The sequence below is a fragment of the Mobula hypostoma genome, chromosome 25 (assembly GCF_963921235.1).
Source record: "Mobula hypostoma chromosome 25, sMobHyp1.1, whole genome shotgun sequence".
Lineage (NCBI taxonomy): Eukaryota > Metazoa > Chordata > Chondrichthyes > Myliobatiformes > Myliobatidae > Mobula > Mobula hypostoma.
The window spans coordinates 21,426,123-21,447,464 of NC_086121.1; the positions used below are offsets into that span (position 1 = coordinate 21,426,123).

Here is a 21,342-nt window from a genome sequence, read left to right on the forward strand (position 1 = left end):
AGGAACAGTAGCTTTCTGTTACCTTTGCTCAGATGACTCATCCACCCGGCCTCCTTCAGCCCATCCAAAACTCTGCTGTCTGCATTTGCCCATCACCTCAGAGTCAGAATCAGGTTTGTCATCACCGACTTATGGGACACGAAGAGTGTTGTTTTGTGGCAACACAACAGTGAAAGGACATAGAATTTCTATAAACTATATTTGAGTTAACTGATAGATTTTCTCCACGATCCAATTGTAAATTTTTGGTACATTTTTTTTCCTTGCTGGCGGTTTGATGTTTATCTTTAGAAGCTTTTTGTATGACGCATGGCTTCGGGGTTGAACACCTAATGGGTTTTTTTTCCCTCACTTTTCTTTGCTTTAGTAGGGGTTTTTTTCCTCTTTTTTTTCAAAACAAAATTTTTTCAATCTTTAAAACAATGTTTTTTTTCTTGAGACATTGTAAGTGTTGCCTGCTTCGATGTAATCTTGTTAATTTTGGATAATAATAATAAAAAGATTTGAAAAGAAAGAATTTCTATAAACTACAAAACGTAATTAAATAGTGCAAAGAAAAAGAATAATGAAATTGTGTTCAAGATGTTCATGGGCCACTATGAAATCCAGTGGTGGAGGGGAAGAAGCTGTTTCTGAATCTATCTATCTATTGATTGAGTGATCCATTGATTGAGGTACAGCGCGGAATACACCCTTTCAGCCCTTCGAGCCGCGCCCAGCAACCCCCGATTTAACCCTGGCCTAACCAAGGGACAATTTACAATGACCACTGAACCTACCCAGTGCATCTTTGGCCTGTGGGAGGACCCAGAGCACCCAGAGGAAACCCACATGGTCATGGGGAGAACGTACAAACTCCTTACAGACAGCGGCAGTGAGGGTCCTCAAGCCCCTGCATTTCCCCCTCATCTTTTTGTTGACCTCAAACCGCAGCACCTAATCATCATTTCCAATTTTCCCAATAACCTTAGTCGTCAGAAACTCCTCCTTCCGGCTCCTCTCCTAATTTTAATGACTCCAACATTGGCAGTTGTGCCTTAGCTATAAACCTTGGTAATCCCTCCCAAATATCACCGCCTCTCCCCATTCAGGGGCTCCTTAAAACCTATGTCTCTGACTAAACTCTTATCAGTCTATGGCCTCTTCTTGTGCCAAGATGAGGCCACCCTCAGGGTGGAGGAGCCATACCTTATATTCCGTCTGGCCAGCCTCCAACCTGATAGTATGATTATCGATATCTACTTCTGGTAAACAAATTCCCCCCACCCCACCACTTCCCCTATTCCCTACTCTGACCTTTGACCTCTTCTCACCTGCTTATTACTTTCCCCTGGGACCCCTCCTCCATCTCTTCCTTCTCCTGCCCTTGACCTTTCCCACGCGCCTGGCTTCACCTATCACCTTCCAGCTGGCCTCCTTCCCCTCCCCCACCTTTTTATTCTGGCGTCTTCCCCCTTCCTTCTCCTTCCTTCCCCTGTCCTGAAAAGGATCTCAGCCTGAAATGTCGACTATCTGTTCATTTCCACAGATGCTGCCTGGCCTGCTGAGTTCCTCCAGCATTTTGTCTGTGTTGCTTCAGATTTCCAGCATCTGCAAATTTTCCTCTCATTTTTATCTCAGTGCCTCTTTATTTTGCTCCTCTCAAATCCTCGATGCTGTGTTACCCATTAAAGACACGATACAAACACAAGATGCCGTTAAAGCCGGAAGGGAATGTTTCTCAGGTTTTCATTCATCAAGGTACAAGAGTGGAGCCCAGTGCTGTCCGAGTACCTTCCAGCAGGCACAATTCGCAGTGCGAAGGCCGGCCAATTCTCCCTTCAAGCAGGAACCAGACAAAAGAAAGGAGCAGTCCGCCTGAGAATGAGGAGGGAGCGAGCAAATGGAACTAACTGGACGCCCATACATGAGAGATAGCACAGGCACAGTGGGCCAAAGATCTCCTTCTGCAGGACTGGGTCCTCCCCCACGGGCCATGAAGAGTTTCAGCACAGGAAGAGGAGACTAGAAACTATCTGACTGCTGGGTCCCGATGAAGGGTCTCAGCCCGAAACATTCCTCTCCATTGATGCTGCCTGTCCTGCTGAGTTTCTCCAGCATTTTGCTGGATTTCCAGCAGCTGCAGAATATCTTGCATTGCTGATTACTTCTTCACCCGAGCCTCCCTTACTATCCTAGCACAGATGACGTATAAAATAAACAGATGTATGTTGCGCTAAAATACAACACTATGCATTTTCCTCATCTATTCATTGAAATATTTTTGGGGGTGGGGGAAACAGATCAGTCCATAAAGGCTAAAATATAAAAGCGACTGAACAAATGGAGGGAGATATGGCTCTCAAATTCTACCAAGTATCTTTCAAAGGCGACCTTGCTGATCGATCCGGGACTGTACTGAAACTCTTGTCGACAGGCTGATCCAACAGTCAGATAGTCCTGCCGGGTGTGCAGCGGTCAGGGAACTGTGGCTCCTGAGCTCATGTCATCACGACAAGTTCCCATCAACACCGATGCTCTCAATGCCACTCATTCCCATTAACTACCTCGTAAACAAAGCTGACTTTGCAGTTTCTAATGTCTGGGAGGCAATCGGAACACAGGTTTCCCTTTAACACCCACAGTTCCTGTTCCCTTTGAATCGATTGTTTTATCTTTCTCTTTCAGATTCTGTGCTCTTTCCTGCTGGATACTGCTCCCCTCAGATCTTTGTCAATGGATGTACCTCAACCATCACAACTAACACAGGCTACCAGCCCTGGAGTGGGAACTTACAGCCTGTCTGGCTCTATTTCCTTCTTTAGGACAGTGACGACACTTGAAAGATAATTTCTTGGCTGGAAGATGCTTTGAAATGCTGAGCTGGTGAACAGAACTAAATATAAGCTCACTTGTTTTTTTTTCCTTTTTATTTTCTTATTTCCTTGTGACACTGAAGGAGGCCCTTTGGCCCATTGGGTCTCAGAAAGCATTCCCGTTCCTGTATAATTATTCCCCAACATGCATTTTCCCCTCAGTCCCATTACCTCTCCCGAGATTCTCCTATTCTCCTCTGCGCCCGGGGCAATGGGTCAGCTAACCTACCAACTCGAACACCTGTGGGCAAGGGGGTAACTGGAGCACCCCATGCAGTCACCAGAACAACGTGCCAACACCACACAGACAGCACCCAAGGTCCGAACGGAATCGGCGGAACTGTGAAGCAGCAGCTTTGTCAACTTCTTGGGATTTAGCCCAAACCAAGGTTACATAAGATTTAACAGAACACGGTTCATACTGAAAGGAGACTGACACAGAGTTGCCTGTAGAGCCTCCCGGCTGCAAATTGCCCAGATTTTCACATACTACTGCTTCCTGTTTTCTCTCCTGCCCATCAAACTGTTAAAAATGCACAGCTGTCTATCCAGATGCAGGGCACGCACAATGGTTTCATTTTCATCCAGCATCAAGCAGCATGAAGCGTCAGAGGGGTGAACAGGAATATACTCACTCTTTGACAAAATTATGCAGCTGCATCCTGACCGACCTCTGGGCTTGATCGCAGAGAATCTGGAACACAGAAAGGACCAACCATTATCATGTGCTTGCTATCGCAGACACAACCTCTGCAATTATTTCTTCTGACACGAGGACCACCCAGGGAGAGTTTATGCCGAGGAGGTGACACTCCTCCCTGGCTCCTCAGCAGCGTTCGGGAAACAAAAGCCAGGTTTATTATCACTGGCATATCAGAAAATTTGTTGCTTTGTGGAAGAGCTACAGGGCAATACATAAAATATAATAAAATTATAATAAGAAGCACACACACAAGAACAGTTTCTTCCCCTCTGCCATCCGATTCCTAAATGGACATTGAACCCTTGGACACTACCTCATTTTTTAAATATATATTATTTCTGTTATTGCACGATTTTTAATCTATTCAATACAAGTATGTATTGTATTGAACCGCTGCTGCTAAGCTAACAAATTTCGCATCACATGCCGGCGATAATAGATCTGAAACAACAGGAATTCTGCAGATGCTGGAAATTCAAGCAACATACATCAAAGTTGCTGGTGAACACAGCAGGCCAAGCAGCATCTATAGGAAGAGGCGCAGTCGACGTTTCAGGCCGAGACCCTTCGTCAGGATAATAGATCTGATTCTGATTCTGATATGCAGTGCAAAAAGAGAGCAAAAATATCAAGGTCGTGTTCATGGACTATTAGAAATCTCATGGCAGAGGGGAAGTAGCTGTTCCTAAAACATTTGAGTGTGTGAATCCAGGCTCCTGTAACCCCTCCTTGATGGTAGTAATGAGAAGAGGCTGGTCACCGCACAGTTTGCTGGAGGTGTTCTAAATGCTGCCCACTAGGGTCTAGGATCCATTTCCTGACTGGCACTCGCTTCTGTGCCCACCATCCCTGCTGTGTGCCCAGGACTTCCTGAGATGGGTTCCGACTGCCAGCCTGTGCTTTCTCTCTCCAGGAATGAAACCCCCGTGCTCCAACTTAAAAGGGAGATCACGCTCAGCTGATCTTTGAATATGTGTCGAGTAGCATAATCATTGGATTTCATCGTGCACTCGGATTTGCAGAAAGCTTTTGATGAGGTCCCCACACAGGAGGTGGCTGAACATGTCGGAGCGTTTGGACTTGGGGAGTAGCATACCAGAGCGGACTGCGAGTTGGGTAACAGTCAGAAAGTAAGCAGGGGTGAGAAAATAAACAGGTCCTTGTCAGTTTGGCAGGCTGTGGCGAGTGGATTCCTGCAAGGATTAATGTTTGGGTACCGTTTATTCACAACCTGTTGCATCGATTTCACTGTAGGGACCACATGTAACTTCCAGGTTTACCGATAACATGTGGATGCAAAGGGGTTTCCACTGGCTTCAGACAGGTTGAACGAGTGGGTTACAACATGCAAATGGAGGACAAAGTATGTGAGGTTATCCACCTCAGTAGAGAAATAAAACAAATACTGAAATTTTTCTTAAATAGGGAGAGAATAAGAAACACTGCTATTCTAAGAGTGCTGGATGTTCTTGCATATAACTTACAAAGCTAAGTTGTAGCTGCAGCAGCCAATAAGGCCAGCAAGGAGCATGTGATCTCAAAATTCCTTTGCAGCACAGGCCAAGAGTAGGGATGTCTTACTTCAATTACATATTGAGACAACAAGCCAAAACAGTGGCACGGCCATGATCCTTGGTAGGGCCTGACTGAGACCACAGCTGGAAATCTCTGTACGATTTTGGTCGCCTTACCTAAAGAGGGTAGTAGCTGTTGCAAAGGGAGTTCAGTGAAGATCCACTAGACTAGTTTCTGAGATGGCCTGACATATGAGATGAGATTGAGTTGACCAACTTTTTACGAAAGTTTAGAAGAAATAGTCGTGCTTCCATTGAGACATGCAGAATACTTAGAAGGTTCAAAAGTGTAGATACAGGGAAAAAATGTTTCTTTAGGCTAGAGAGTCTAGAAGCGGGAAATTATTGGGAAGGGATTCAATTGATAGTTGGTCAAATGATCATTGATTTTAAAGTGCTAAAATATAAGGTTTTTATTTTCTTTTTATTTAGAGATACAGTGCAGAATCAGCCTTTCCAGTCCATCGAGCCGTGTCACTCAGCAACCTACCAATTTAATCCTAGCCTAATCATGGGACAATTTACAATCACCAATTCACTTATTAACGTATGTCTTTAGACTGTGGGAAAGCAGAGCACCTGGAGGAAGCCCAAGTTCGCATGGGAAGGAATGTACAAACTTGCCTACGGAGGATGTCGGAATTGAACTCTGAACTCTGATGCCCCGAACTGTAATAGTGTCGCACTAACCGCTATGCCACCATGGTGGCCCTTTTGTAGGGCTATGTGGACAAATGCTAAATCTGGAAGAGAATAATCACTAAAGGAATACTTGGGAACTTTGAATGTGAGTACAGACCTGATTATAACAGTTTTTAAGCTAAATCAGGGTCAAGATGGACCATAAATAATGATTTTACCCCCAAATACATACTTTATTCATAAAAACATGCAATTATAGAAATGGTTTATTTTCAAATATCGTAACCAATATATTCACTAACAATATGTCAACATATCACTGATGTTTCATTCCTATATACTTCATCAGTAAAATATTTGACAGGTTATTACACCGGGCCCAGTAGAGCAAAACTTTTCCCTACAAAGCCCTTGCAAGGACTGCACCAAAATTCAATGCAGTGTGGTTGACACCACCAGCTTCTGGACATCTCCTTACACTGATTGACCAACAAGTTGCGGGCAGATCAGAATGCACCTTCCACAAGATGGTGATCTCCTAGCACCATCTGGCGCTTGTCCGAGAACAGCCTGTAGAGCACGGGGTCCTGCATTATGAAACTACCCAAGATAAATCCCAGCCAATTGTGCCCCTTTCCCAGTCACTTTGGCAAATGCCAACCACAACGAAACGGACGACAGTTTGATCCACGTCACAGCCACCCTGATGGTGCCGTGTGTTGGGATTGGTATATCTGGATCTGATGGGGAGGGCTTTTCACCAGCCAAAGAAAGCCCTGCTGCTTATTTGACTTTTGCTTAATTTATGCTTTTCTTGTGAATGCTACTTATATGATGCCATGTGCCTGTTATGCTGCTACTGCAAAAAAAAAAGTTTTTCATTGTACCCGTGCGTACTTGTACTTGTGCATTTGACTTTGAGAGTTCTGGTAATGCGGCATTCTGCCAAGTGATTTGGACAGCCTGCTCAGTGAATCATCAGACCAGATCCACCATCTCCTACGGCTGCACAGCCTCGAGGACGTTCTGTGCAGGCGACTGTTCGATTTACTTATGGTCAAAATTTCCCTAAGAAAAATTGTCTACGAGGGGCAGGTGGTAGGGCAAAGTCCAACTAGGGGTGGCCACAAGGTACACCTTTTCCTTCTTTCTGTGAAACATCTGCACATGATGTCCCTGTAAGCTCAATCCCTTTTGGATGTACATTGTAATTTGGAAGAGGTCTCGGGCAACTGCCACAGCGGAGGACTGAGGAATGGACCAAGCCAGCAGCACATACAACATCTCAAGCACCTCGTACCTGTGGAGCAAGCACCTTCTTGTCATGATCCTGAGGAAGTGTTGCTGCCACATTCTGAACTCTTCCCTCATCCTGCCTACTCACTCCAGTCCATTCTCAGCATTCACCCCCAACTTCAGGAAACCACATTCCCAACACTTCAGGTAATCAGTCCTGACTCTGAAGGACACAAGGGATCTGCCTGACAAGTTGCCGAAGGAGATGGCTTTGATCTGCTGCTGGTTTAAACTGGTTGGACGTGATGATCACAGACATCTCACCTCTCCCGGAAGTTCCGGGAGTCTCCTGCATAATAATAGTGGCTCCCTGATGCCCGCAAATTATATACAATATCACAGAAATCAATTATTTTGAGAGAGAGCAAGTTTTGCAGGTAGGATGTCTGTGATCAAGGGTCTGAGCAGAAGATGCCAATGTCAAACATGCAAAGTGGGGGTGGGGTGGGGGCTTTGACTGTGAGCCCCTTCCCTCCATGCACTGAGATTATCACCTGTATTGTAATTGCACCCTGCATGAATTAATTCAGCAAAAGGCTCAACATTACACAACAGACGAGCAAATCAGGGGAATGAGGATTCCTTGCCTAATTCTGGATTAGATCACAGACCTTGCTGTTTCCCATCCATTGATTAGGTCTGAGCAACTGATTTAAGTCTCCATTGCAGATTCACTCCACAAAGCCCCTTTTGGAGAGCACACCCATCTGTGTGATGTTTTGTCAAAAGCTCTTTCTTAGTCTAAAATGACTAGGCAGTATCCATCCACAGGATTTGCGTCACCTATTTTTCCAGCAGGAATCAGAGGACAACAGCTATCAGCACGATCCATACAGCATGATCTATACCACGCTTAGCGTGGTAGAAGGAAGCCAGGGTCACTAAGAATCACAAAAGCTTTTTCTTGGTCTGCGGGTTTTGTACCAGACATGTGGTATGCTCACCTAACAACCCATACATTACATTGAGAATGGGAAAAAAAAGAGCTGTGAGACGCCTCTCCCCAGAACGGAAGGCGATTCTTCCGGCCAACCTTCCGGGTAATTTGCAGTGTGTGTCCCCACACTTCCTCCCTCAACCCCCAAATCCAGTTTCCCAAACACACCCGATACAAAACTCCGCTGTCTCACCACTCGTTCCGCCTTCACTATTTCACGATTGGCTTGACGATTGTCACTCAAATCTCTCCCGTCCCTTACCCCAAATCAACAACTCACATGATCAAACCTACATCGCGATCAGGCCGTCAAATGCGTGTTGAGGAATAAAAGGGAAAAAATTGTTAGGTTTTGCCCAAAACTCATAATTTTCCGTAATATATTCATGTTAAAATGAAAATAAAGTAATCAATATATCTTAAAGTAAGCCCCGAATTCCGGGAATATTTTGCCTTGTATATCAGCACTCCTCTCATGTTTCTTCGGCCACAGTCTACAATCCCAATTAACCCTGCGTAAGAAATTATTACTCTCAGGGTTTCATGTCAATGGAGTCAACCCTGACCCAAACTCCTCTGCGCGTCAGAATACGCCCGGTCTCTCCAACAGGGGCTCAGGTTTAGCTGAGGAGCGTTGCCGGGGGACATGGGTGCTGGGTGTGCCCTGGAATGGATTAGTGATTTTATTCCTGAACACTTTGCCAGTGATCTTCCGTGTTTTTACTCCAGTGTTCTTTTTTCTCTCACGCGCTCCGGAGCATTAAGAATGCGAGAACCAATTCTCTTTCTTCTTTGTCTCAAATATCAAACAATGGAACATCGTGCAAAACGTTCATCAATGGGTCTGACTGGAGTTGCCAATTCTAAAACTTTTACGATATTCCTTGGATGAGACAGTGAACCATTTGTCACAACTGGCTTCAGTTTTCCCGGCAGTGCTGAATTGGACGCGTCTCGCTATCCTAAAGTGTGGGAACAGCGCATTTAAGAAAGTTGTTCACAGATTCACATATGCTCTCCAGATGCAATAAATATGCTGTAACCAAATTCGTCCTCCGGAAGGGGGATCGCTTATGAAAAAGAATTGCCTTAGAATATTTTGCAAATAAAAAGCCGACGGAACAGGGAAATCAATGAACTGAAACCTAAGCAGGTGATATTTGTTAATTATCAGTATTTAAAGGGAGGCTCTATTTATTGTGCAAATAAACTTGTCTGGCGCACATGCCGGTGCCAGATATGCATTAAATATTTGGCAGCGCGGTAACCATGTGATGCTATATTTGAGCCAAATATCTGATAAATGAAATCCACTAATATTTCCTTTCCAGACTGTTAGTCAGCAACTTTAGTGCCTGACACATTAATAGTACAACCCTAGATATAAGCAGTTAGGGAAAACTCGATTCCTTCCCCTCCCCTCTGCTTCCCTCCAGCCCCGAGGGGTTGCCTCTTGCCGGGCACAGATCCCTCAGGCATCGGCCTCCATTCAAACCACACCAAGGTGCCTACTATTTTTTTGTATCTGAGGCAGACCGCTCTCCCACAGGGGAAGGAAATCACGGCCGGCTTCTCCTGTCTTTAACAACTCCCACATGTGTAGATATTCATCTGCTGGCCATTGACGTCGGCAGGGCCCGGACCGTGGCGCTGAGGCAAGCAGGAACAATCCCATTGCCACCCCGGCTAAATGATCAAACACTGTGTATTCTCAATTTACCCGGAGTACTGAGTTCCTCTCGCCAGTCAGCTGTCTGTCTTTCCGCTTGCTTTGGATTTAATGATTCATCACGCCCGTTTTTGCCAGTCAGTACCACCTACTACATCCTGTGGTGATTGAGGCCGTGATATGCTGGCTCTGGATGCGGTGCAGAGGAGATTCACCGGGTTTGATTCCAGAGATGAGGGGGTGAGACTATGAGGAGAGATTGAGTCGCCTGGGACTGTACTCGCTGGAATTCAGGAAATTGAGAGGAGATCTTACAGAAACATATACAATTATGAAAGGTCATAAAATAGAGGCAGGAAAATTGTTTCCACTGATAGGTGAGACTCGAACTAGGAGACATAGCCTCAAGATTTGGGGGGGGGAGTGGGCAGTAGATTTAGGACAGAGATGAGGAGGAACTGACTTTCCCAAAGGGTGTTGAATCTGTGGAATTCTCTGCCCAATGAAGCAGTGGAGGCGACCTCAGTAAATATATTTAAGACAAGGTTGGGTAGATTTTTGCATAGTGGGGAAATTAAGCGTTATGGGGAAAAGGCAGGTAGGTGGAGATGAGTCCATGGCCAGATCAGCTATGATCATATTGAATGGTGGAGCAGGCTCGATGGGCCAGATGGCTGACTCCTGCTCCTATTTCTTGTGTTCTTATGTTATATGGCAGAAAAACTTTCAAAAAGTTGTTTTCTGTGAGATTACGAGGCTACTTTGGGATTGCATATTTAAGACCAACATTTTCGGCATTGACTGTAGTATACAGCATGCTTGGGGTTTGTAGTCCAAGATGGTAGTAAAAGTCATTGGATACTGAATTAATGTCAAGCTCCTCAAAGGAGGAGCACATTCTACATCAGTATTCCTCTCCGCGCCTTGTGGCGCATTGGGCAGTAACCTTGCCTTTTCCTTAGCATTTTTGTCTTTATTTGCACAAGGCCAGATTGCCAGCTCGACACTCAACCCAGCACTGATGAAAAGTGAGCAAGGAGCTGGCCGGATTCGAACCCAAGACCACTCGCCTCGACGTCCGATGCAGACGCCACCACACCACTACACCATCAGAGGCGGCATTTGGAAATTGGTCTTTATTTGAAGGAAGTCCGAACACACAAGAGTTACTTCATAAGTTAAGGACTTTTGCATGCAGATGGCATTATCCATCTGGTATACATAACCATCCAAATCATCCACTACATACAAAGGAAACATGAATCAGACTAAGGTTTGCAACATGGGTTAATATATAATGATGAGTTGTAAGCATTAAATTATTGTTAATAATAATTGTATTTTGTTAGTATCCCTCAGCTGGAAAGGCTCCAGTGGGCTTTTTGCCAACAGTAACATTAGATCTACAGCTGGCATGCTGCCCACTGGAACAGTGTGTTGATTCTATACACCCTGCCGTGCCATGTTCAAAGTTCAAAGTTCAAAGTAAATTTATTATCAAAGAACATATACGTTATCATATACAACCCTGAGATTCACTTTCTTTCAGGCATTCACAGTAAATACAGAGAAACACAACAAAACCAATGAAACACCACACACAACAAGACAGACAGACAACCTATATACAACAAACTATGCAAATGTACAGAAAGCAAACAAAATAATAATAATAAATAAATAAGCAATAAATATCGAGAACTTGAGATGAGGAGTCCTTGAAGGTGTCCATAGGTTGCTGGAATCATTTCGGTGTTGGGGTGAGTGAAGTTATCCCCACTGGTTCCAGAGCCTGCTGGCTGAGGGATGAAAACTATTTCTGAACCTGGTGGTGTGGGTCCTGAGGCCAATGAACCTTCTCCCCAATGGCAGCAGAGAGAAGAGAGCGTGCGCAGATGGTGAGGGGTCCTCGACGATGGATGCTGCTTTCCTGTGACAGTGCTCAGTGTAGCTGTGCTCAATGGTGGGGGGGGCTTTACCCGTAATGGACTGGGCCGTATCCATTACTTTTTGCTGTTCTTTTCTGTGCAAGGGCATTGGTGTTTCCATACCAGGCCGTGATGGAACCAGTCAATACACTCTCCACCACACATCTATAGACTTCTGTTAAAATTTAAGATGACGTGCCAAATCTATGCAAACTTCTAAGAAAGTAGAGGCGCTGCCTTGGTTTCTTTGTAATAGCACCTATGTGCTGGACCCAGGCCAGCTCCTCTGAAATGATAACACCAAGGAATTTAAAGTTGTTGATCCTCTTCATCTCTGACCCCTCTTTTGAGGACCTCCGGTTTCTTCCTCTTGTGTCAATAATCAAATCAGCTCCTTGGTCTTGCTGACATTGAGTGAGAGGTTGTTGCTGTGGCACTGGTCAGCCACATTTTCAATCTCCCTCCTATATGCTGATTCATCACCACCTTTGATTTGGCCAACGACCGTGCTGTCATCCGCAAACTTAAATATGACATTGGAGCTGTGCTTAGCCCCACAGTCATAATTATAAAGGGGATACAGCGGGGAGGGGAGGGAGGGAACGTTAACTCAGACCATAAGAGGCCTGCGTCAGGCATTTTCATGCCTTACAATGTGTGGTTAAGTGCCTTGCTCAAGGACACAAATACGCTGCCACAGCTGAGGCTCAAACTAGCAACCTTCAAATCACTAGACAAACGCCTTAACCACTTGGCCACGTAGAGTGGGGGGGGGGTGGCGAAGCACAAAATCATGTGGTGCCCCTGTGCTGATGGAGATTGTGGAGGAGGTGTTGTTACCAATCTGAATTTACTGGGGTCTGTAAGTGCGGAAATCAAGGATTCAGTTGCACAAGGAGGTATTGAGGCCTAAACGTTGGAGCTTACTGATTATCTTGTCGGTGGGACATGGGTATTTCTTACATGACGGTCCCTGTTTTGGATGGAAGTCACATTCCAGTGATGTTCCCATCGATAATTCAATACCAACTTTACTGAGTAATGCCTTTGCCTACAAAGCCTGTAAAATAATGAGGGCTATCTAGACCACTTAGGAGGGATTGCTCTCCCGTGTCTCACACTTGAAGCTTATAAACATTTGAAGACATCACAGTCATACAGCTTAGAATCCAAAGTGCATGTGCCATTCATTTGTAGAACCTCCCCCGTTGTCTCAATTCCCCACTCTTTCCCCATAGCTCTTCATTGCCAGTTCCCTTTGGAAGGTTCTTGGCAGGCAATTACAATTCCATGGATTAATGAGAACTCCTCTCATGATATTGTTTGACTGCAAAGCTATATAGCGTTAGCAAATGTCATGTAGTACTGTGATTTTGAGTTGCAATATCAATTTCCAGAGCATGATATAGATTTAATTTCATCCAAGGGGTTCCACAGGTCCATGAAAGCTCCATCATATGCAAAATAAAAAAAAGTTCATAGATCTTGGTCTCAATATCTCCTTGTGCAGCTAGATCCCTGATTTCCTCACTTACAGATCCCAGTCAGTTCAGATTGACAACAACATCTGCTGCACGTTCTCCATCGGCACAGGTTCACCACGAACCTGTGTGCTTAGCCCCCTGCTTTACTTGCTCTGCACTCATGCCTGAGAGACTCGGTGCAGCTCCAATGCAATATTCAAGTTTGCTGACGCCACCAGTGTCGCAGGCCGAATCAAACAGGGTGATGAATCAGCATATAGGCTCTTGAACCAAATCAGACAGCTTCACTCAACCTCAATTGCCCCGTCATTGAAATATTCCCACAACCAACGGACTCACTTTCAAGGACTCTTCATCTCATGTTCTCTGTATTTATTGTTTATTTATTTATTTACTTATGTTTGTGTTTGCTCAGTTTGTTGTCTTTTGCACACTGGTTGAAGCCCAAGTTGGTGCGGTTTTTTATTGATTCTGTTACTGTTATTATTCTCCAGATTTACTGAATATGCCTGCGCGAAAATGAATCTCAGCATTATAAAATGGTGACATGTATGTCCCTTGAACTTTGAAAAGAAATTTCTGTACTCATTATCAACACTGAATTTCTCTGGAGGAAGGACTGCTTTCTGCTGCAGCAGAGGCATTAACTTAACTGTATCATGTCCCTCAACAATAAAGTTTTGCACATGTGCAGCTGTCCATTGACTATCTTAGTCATCTGGTTGGAGACCATTCTGGGTTTGAGAAGGTCCCATAAAATCAGTGGTGGGTAAAAGCTCAGTGTTAAGTATTGTGCTGCCTGAAACACGACTACAAATTCCATAATTGTCTGCCGCTCTTAAGTGATTCATGGCTTCTCTGAAAGTCCCAGCACAAGTGTGGGGTATGGTACCATACTGGCCACGTTACTAGATGAGAAACCCTGAGGTTGGAACTAACATTCTGGGGGCACGAGTTCAAATATCCATGCATTGGCTGAAGAGTTAAATCTGTATTACTTAAATTAAAGAAGCCTGCATCAGAACTATCAATCATATTTTTATGAGAATATATTGCTTCTCTGATTGTTCTTAGGAAAGGTAATCTGCTGCCTGTTCTGTGCTGACCCATTCGTGATTACAGAATTAATTAGCTGACTCTTGACTGCCCTTTGAAGCGTCTAACAGGCTACTCTGTTCTCTAGGATGTGGCTTATCTGGATGTGCAATACATTCTGGCTTGAAATATTTATTTCGCAATGTGATATGTATCTAAGGCTGACCCACTTTCCCTCCGGGAGACCTTCTTATGAACTAGTTCTTAATCAAAAGCAATCTTTTATTGTCTAGTTCTATGCTTTTGCATAGACAGATTGGATGAACATTGAAGATTCAGGATTGTTTAATGCCATTTCCTGTACACAAGCGTAAAAGAGAACAAAATCATTGTTACTCTGGATCCAATGCAGCACAAAAAAAACAGAATAAGATAAAAAAACACAATAATAAATATAATTACAATAAATATAAATACATAAGTTAGCTTATATACATAGACTGACTGTATGTCCACAAAGTGATGCTAGGCACTGGAGTGTCTCTACATACTGTAAGGTGACTGACAGGAGATGATAAAGTAGTGGTGGTTGTGGGTGTGGAGGGGTAGGTTTGTGGGTGGAGGTGTTGATCAGCCTTACTGCTTGGGGAAAGTAACTGTTTTTGAGTCTGGTGCTCCTCTTGTGGATTCTACGCAGCCTTTTCCCTGATGGAATGTTGCAAATCAACCCAAGCTGCAAATCAGTTATTATACTGCAGAGTCCCATCTTCTTCTGTATTTTAAGCTCAAGCACACCCGCTATCTTTGATTAAAACTGCTGGCAAACCAGATGATCTGAAGTCTTGAGCTGGTCCCGATCCAAACCTAGATTCCTTACCCAAGTGTTGGCTTGGCTCAGTTTGTGGAATGCATCCATTTCATGAGAGTAATGGCTCAGGCTCTGTCATGATCAAGGTTAACAACCTGATACAGAGCCGAGGGGCGATGCATTACAGGAAATGGATGAAACTTTGAAACTTGCTTCAAAGATCTTATGGCATGAGTCAGAATAGGAAATTCTCTTAAGTATCCTGGTTATTAATCACTACCAAAAATACCCACAAGATTTTCTAGTCATTGATGTTTCACGGTCTCCGGGTGTTCTTTTCAATGAGCCATAGCAAGTTACCACCAAGTAACAGGAATTAACTGAGAAAGCAAATTAACCATTGGTTATTTAGGTGGGTGGGGGGGGGGGAGTGGTATATAAAATAAATCCTGCTACAATTCTCCTGGGCATCAGTGAGACAACCCCCGCAGTAGTATGCACGGTTCTGTTCTCCTTATTTAAGGAAGCATATACTTATATTGGAGAAAATTCAGAAAAGGCTCACCAGCGGATTTCTGGAACGAAAGGAATGTACTACGAGGAATAATTGAGTATTTTGGGTCTATGCTCATCAGATTATGGAATGAAAGGAGAACTCATTGAAACAAACATGATTCTGAGGGGGGATTTGATGGGGTAGACAGAAATATTTCCTCCCGAGGGTGCTTTTTAAAATTTAGAGATATGCCAGATTGGGGACCCTTCTGATCCAACGAGCCCGCACAGCCCAATTACATCTACATGACTGATTAACCTACTAGCCCGTATGTCTTTGGAATGTTGGAAGAAGCCCACGCAGTGATGGGGGGAATGTACAAATTCCTTACAGCAGTGGGGTGGGGGGGGGAGGAATTGAACCCAGGTCACTGGCACTACAATAGTGTAACGTTAACTACTACGATGCTGTGTCGCCCATGGTACTTCGTCTCCAAGTAAGGGCTTGCCCTTTGAAGAAGGAGGAGGACAGATCTTTCTTTATTGAGAAGGGCATGAATCCCTGGAGAACTGCATCTAGACAGCTAAACAAAAGGTTCGAAGGTCCATTTTATTGTTGAAGTATGCACGTATAATATAACTTTGATATTCGCCTTCTCCGGATAGCTATGAAATACAGGAAAAAAAATATGGGAGCCTTTGAAAGAAAAGTCATCCAACCTTTTCCCCGTACAAAAAGGAAAAAGAAGCAAAACTCGCATCCCCAAACACCCACTCCCTCCCTTGCACAAAAACTAACGAATCGCTGAAGAGGCAGAATTGTTGAGTATATTCCGAACAGAGATGGATTATTGGACTAGAGTGGAGTCAAGGGAAATGAGAAATAGACATTAAAATGAAGTTGAAGCTGTAAAATGTTTAAAACTGCCGGCACTATTTAAAAAAATTGAAAATAGAATGCCAGTGGTGTGTTGTTGATACATTGCTTCAGTGCTGTTTTACCGGAGACTCTCTCTGACCCTGGGGAACAACGGCTTGCTTACGTGGTATAAAGCACACAGCAGAGAAATGCCCCTTTGCACAAGGTAAATTATTTTATAAATAGAACGCCTATGGGGGCGAGTTTAAATAACCAGCAAACCTGCAGTGTCTTAGGGAATGTATGAGATAATCGAGACATGTGTTAAACGTGTTGATTGGTGAAATTATAAAATCTAGACACTAAGCCTGAATCATTCCCTCCCAACTGAAATAACACGTAACCCCCCCTGCCCCTGCATCAAGAGATAGTCCGCTGTTTTAATTAAGACAGCACACACTCAAACAATACAAGATGCCGTGCTGCTTGGTTTCCGGACAGGTAACCTGTCTAAAGATGGGAGTCTATGGAGACCGATTTGACTGTAAAACAGAACTTACTGAAGTTCTTCAGCTTCCACCTCACCCTCAAATTTACCTGGTCCATTTCCGACATCTCCCTCCCCTTTCTCAATCTTTCAGCCTCTATCACTGGAGACAGTTTATCTACTGATATCTTTTACAAACCCATGGATTCTCACAGCTACCTGGGCTATACCTCTTCCCACCCAGTCACTTGTAAAACATGTCACTCGTTTCACTCAGTTTCTCCGTCTCCACCGCATCTGCTCTCAGGTTGAGGCTTTTCATTCCAGAACTAATGAGATGTCTTCCTTCTTCAAAGAAAGGGGCTTTTCTTCTGCCACTATCAACGCTGCCTTCACCCGTGTCTCTTCCACTTTGCATATATCTGCCCTCACCCCATCCTCCTGCCACCACACCAACGACAGAGTTCCTCTTGTCCCCACCTATCACCCCACCAGCCTCTGTGCCCAGCATATAATTCTCCATAACTTCCGCCATCTCCAATGGGATCTGACAACGAAGCACATCTTTCCCTCCCTTCCCCCCACTCTCTGCTTTCCACAGGGATTGCTCCCTATATGACTCCCTTGTCCATTCATCCCTCCCCGCTGATCTCCCTCCTGGCGCTTATCCTTGCAAGGGGAACAAGTGCTACACCGGCCCTTACACCTCCTCCCTCACTACCATTCAGGGCCCCAAACAGTCCTTCCAGGTGAGGCGACACTTCACCTGTGAGTCTGTTGGTGTCATATACTGTGTTCGATGCTCCCGGTGTGGTCTCCTGCATCTCGGTGAGACCCGACGCAGATCGGGAGACCGCTTCACTGAGCACTCACGCTCTGACCACCAGAAAGAGCGGGATCTCCCGGTGTCCACCCATTTCAATCCTACTTCCCATTCCCATTCTGACATGTCAGTCCATGGCCTCCTCTACTGTCGTGATGAGGCCACACTCAGGTTGGAGGAGCAACATCTTATATTCTGTCTGGGTAGCCTCCAACCTGATGGCATGAACATCTATTTCTCTAACTTCCGGTAAACGTTACCTCCTCCCCTTCACAATTTCCAATTTCTGTTTCCTCTCTCACCTTATCTCCTTATCTGCCCATCACCTCCAGCTGGTGCTCCTCTCCTTTTCCCTTTCTTCTGCCTTCCGTCCTCTCCTACCACATTCCCCCTTCTCCAGCCCTTTATCACTTTCACCAATCAACTTCCCAGCTCTTTGCTTCACCCCCTCCCCCTCTCTCGGTTTCACTGATCACCTACCACCTTGTACTTCTTCCTCAGCTCCCCCCCCACCTTCTTATTGTGACTTTATTTCTTTTTCTCCAGTCCTGAAGAAGGGTCTCAGTCTGAAACATTGACTGTTTACTCTTTTCCATAGATGCTGCCTGGTCTGCTGAGTTCCTCCAGCATTTTTTTGTGTGTCACTTGGATTTCCAGCATCTGCAGATTTTCTTGTGACTGAAGTTCTGAGGTTACTGTATTTCGTTAGTCACAAGAGGAGATATTTGCTCCACACTATAACTCTCTGATGAGCCCATAGGAGAAGCATTATATCCACTAAAGGACATCTGAAGTAGCTGCCCAGAAGCGCTAGGTCTTCACGCACAATCAGGAACAGGGAAAATTCTTTCACGGAGTTAAGGATGCTACCTGGAAATTGTGGTGTAGCAGATTCATGGGACTTTTTGCTGTGAGATTGGATACCTACACCTCAGGGACTGCAGTGGTTCAAGAAGGCAGCTCGTCACCACCTTCTCAGGGGCAACTAGGGATGGGCAGTAAATGCCAGCAGTGCCCACATCCCGTAAATGAACAAATTTTTTAAAAACTATATCCAGATCGAGGAGACAGATGTGCAAAAGGGGGCCGGAAGACAAATAGAGTCAGTCAAAAGGCAGGTCTGCTGCTAATACACAGAGGCCGAAGACATGCCACTTACGAGGGCCGGAGAAACAGTGAGAATAAATCTACCATCTCAGCAGAAATCAGTGTGACACCGCAGTTCCAAATCACATAGGGTTGTCTCTGAGGACAGGGGTTGGACCAATCTATCAATCTGGAAGAATTGGGGCTAAAGTGAAGCACTCAGATTGGAAAGTTACTCTGAATGACATTTTCCCTCTTTTTTTTAAATTAATAGAGGGTTGTAACATATAACATTAAGTTTTGTATCACATGACAAAGTGCTTGTTGTATGTTGTTACATGTTGTCAGTTATGGGAGCTGTTGGCCTGTGCACTAACTGGCTTAATATACAGAACTCCTGCTTTGGACAACTTGATCATCCTCAGTGTTGGAATGCCTGTTACGCCTCTGGCCTTTAGGACAGTGCTGTTTCCATAGCAATTTTTGTTTGACCAGTCAGGGATGTTAGCCCTGAGCTGAATCCCCGAATCTGTAGGACCGGTGGACCACTCCTAGTCTGGCCCTCTACCCTTTGACCTGCTTGGCATGGGTGACCCTAGCAAGAGTCAAAGCACAAGGCCCTGACTCCGGCCAACATCGCTCTCTGGGTCGTTGAGGCACGCAAGCCTCCAAGCCCTGCGACAAGGTAATGCTCCTCTTGGAGATTGGACCATTTAAGTTCTTGTATAAATAAAGTATCTATGCTAGTTCAAATAACTGGCTATTCTCCAATATCTGAATGAGAATGAGGTCAGGTCTGCTAAGATGTCACCTGAAAGCAGAACCTCTTTCTGGGCCGCTCCCACTCCTACCTCTAATGTTAGAAATTGTTCGGCACATTCCCTATGTCTATAGAGAACCTCAAGTCTATAGAGAACCTCAATGACAATTAGATTATTGCTGTCATTTACATATGCAGATAGGGTAACCAATAATTAGATTATTGCTGTCAATTACGTATGCAGATAGGGTAACATCAATGACAATTAGATTATTGCTGTCATTTACATATGCAGATAGGGTAACATCAATGACATTAGATTATTGCTGAAATTTACATATGCAGATAGAGTAACGTCAATGAGGTGAGTTAGTGAAATGAGAAAGGTGCAATGCCATTGGAAAAACGGGTACAGTCACGGTAAACTGGGACACCCTGTATTGTAAATGAGGAATGCCAGATTGTGAACCAATTGACTGAGCTGCAATGAAGGAAGTGAGACTCAAAGTCAAAGTAGATTTATTATTGAAGTATAACACCCTGAGATTCATTTTCTTGCAGGCATTCACAGTAAATCCTCCAAAAGGACCACAACCATGTTGCTGGGTTTGGAGGCTTGCGTGCTTCAGTGCCCCAGAGAGCGATGCTGGCTGGAGTCTGGGCTTTATGCTTTGGCTCTTGGTAGGGTCACCCATGCTAAACAGGTCAGAGGGTAGAGGCCAGACAAAGAGAGGTCCACTAGTCCCCCAGCTCAGGGCTAACAACCCTGACTGGTCAAACAAAATTGTTATGCAAACAGCAACGAAGAATCCTTCTACACCTGAGTGTAACGGTGTTCCTGGGACTCCACCCGGGACTTGCGTGACTGACAGGGGTGAAAACCAAGAGGAAGCGACTGACACGATAAAGAAAGCTCTAAACACTGCCAGAAGTGGAGAACCTTCATTGCTACCCTAAACGCCAGAGGCATAATGGGCAGTAGGTATTCACAGTAAATAAAAAGAAACACAATAGAATTCATGAAAAACTGCGCACAAAGACAGGCAAACAACCAAAGTGCAAAAGACAATAAATTGTGCAAATACAAAATAAGAATAACATATAAATAACTAATAAATAATATTGAGAACATGAATTGTAGAGTCCTTGAAAGTGAGTCGATAGGTTGTGGAATCAGTTCAATGTTGAGGGTGAGTGAAGTTATCCACTCTGGTTCAGGAGCCTGATGGTCGAAGGGTAATAACTATTCCTGAACCTGGTGGTGTGGAACGTGAGATTGCTATACCTCCTTCCTGATGCAGTGAGAAGAGAGCATGGCCTGGGTGGTCATCTATAAATAGTTATATTTTGACTTTAACAGCTCCTTTATGCTGTCAGTACCCCCACCCCTTGTGTATTCTGCATAAAACATTGGTTCTTTTCTATTTAAAGCAGCCTCATAGTAAGCTCCAAAATTAACATTAGCTCCAGAAGCTCTTTCCGACAAAACATCACCAATATCATAAACACATATATTCACACATATAGATAAGGAAAAGTTACTGGATTGGAATAGTAATCTAGCTCAAAATGCCAGGGTGTTTTCTCTTTTTTTTTACAACATTCCTTCTATAATTCCACAGAGGATTCCAATACTTTCCTACATTTTGCACTGAGTCAACATTCAGAGCTGCAGCACGATTACTCAACACAACATGTTCACCGCATGTCTGACTTCTACCCAGCTGCCTTGGTTATTTTATTTCCATGCTAAAAGGGCTCTGGGCTTCACCAGTTCATTCATTGTGTGCAAATATGTCCCAAGTCCAACAAGAAAAATGAGTTATCATTTATTAATTTCTCTATTTGGCTCTCTGTCTTTCTCACTGATATTTATTCACTAACACGAATCTGTCTTTATA

General features: G+C 44.4%; 1 protein-coding gene across 1 annotated transcript in view; it reads right to left on the reverse strand.

The window, feature by feature from the left end:
* Window positions 1-21,342, reverse strand: part of acap3a (ArfGAP with coiled-coil, ankyrin repeat and PH domains 3a) — a 384,840-nt gene that overhangs the window by 134,601 nt on the left and 228,897 nt on the right. The window contains exon 5 of the mRNA XM_063033259.1: window positions 3,491-3,549. Within this exon, the coding sequence (XP_062889329.1) occupies window positions 3,491-3,549 (59 nt within the window). The remainder of the gene's footprint in view (window positions 1-3,490; window positions 3,550-21,342) is intronic.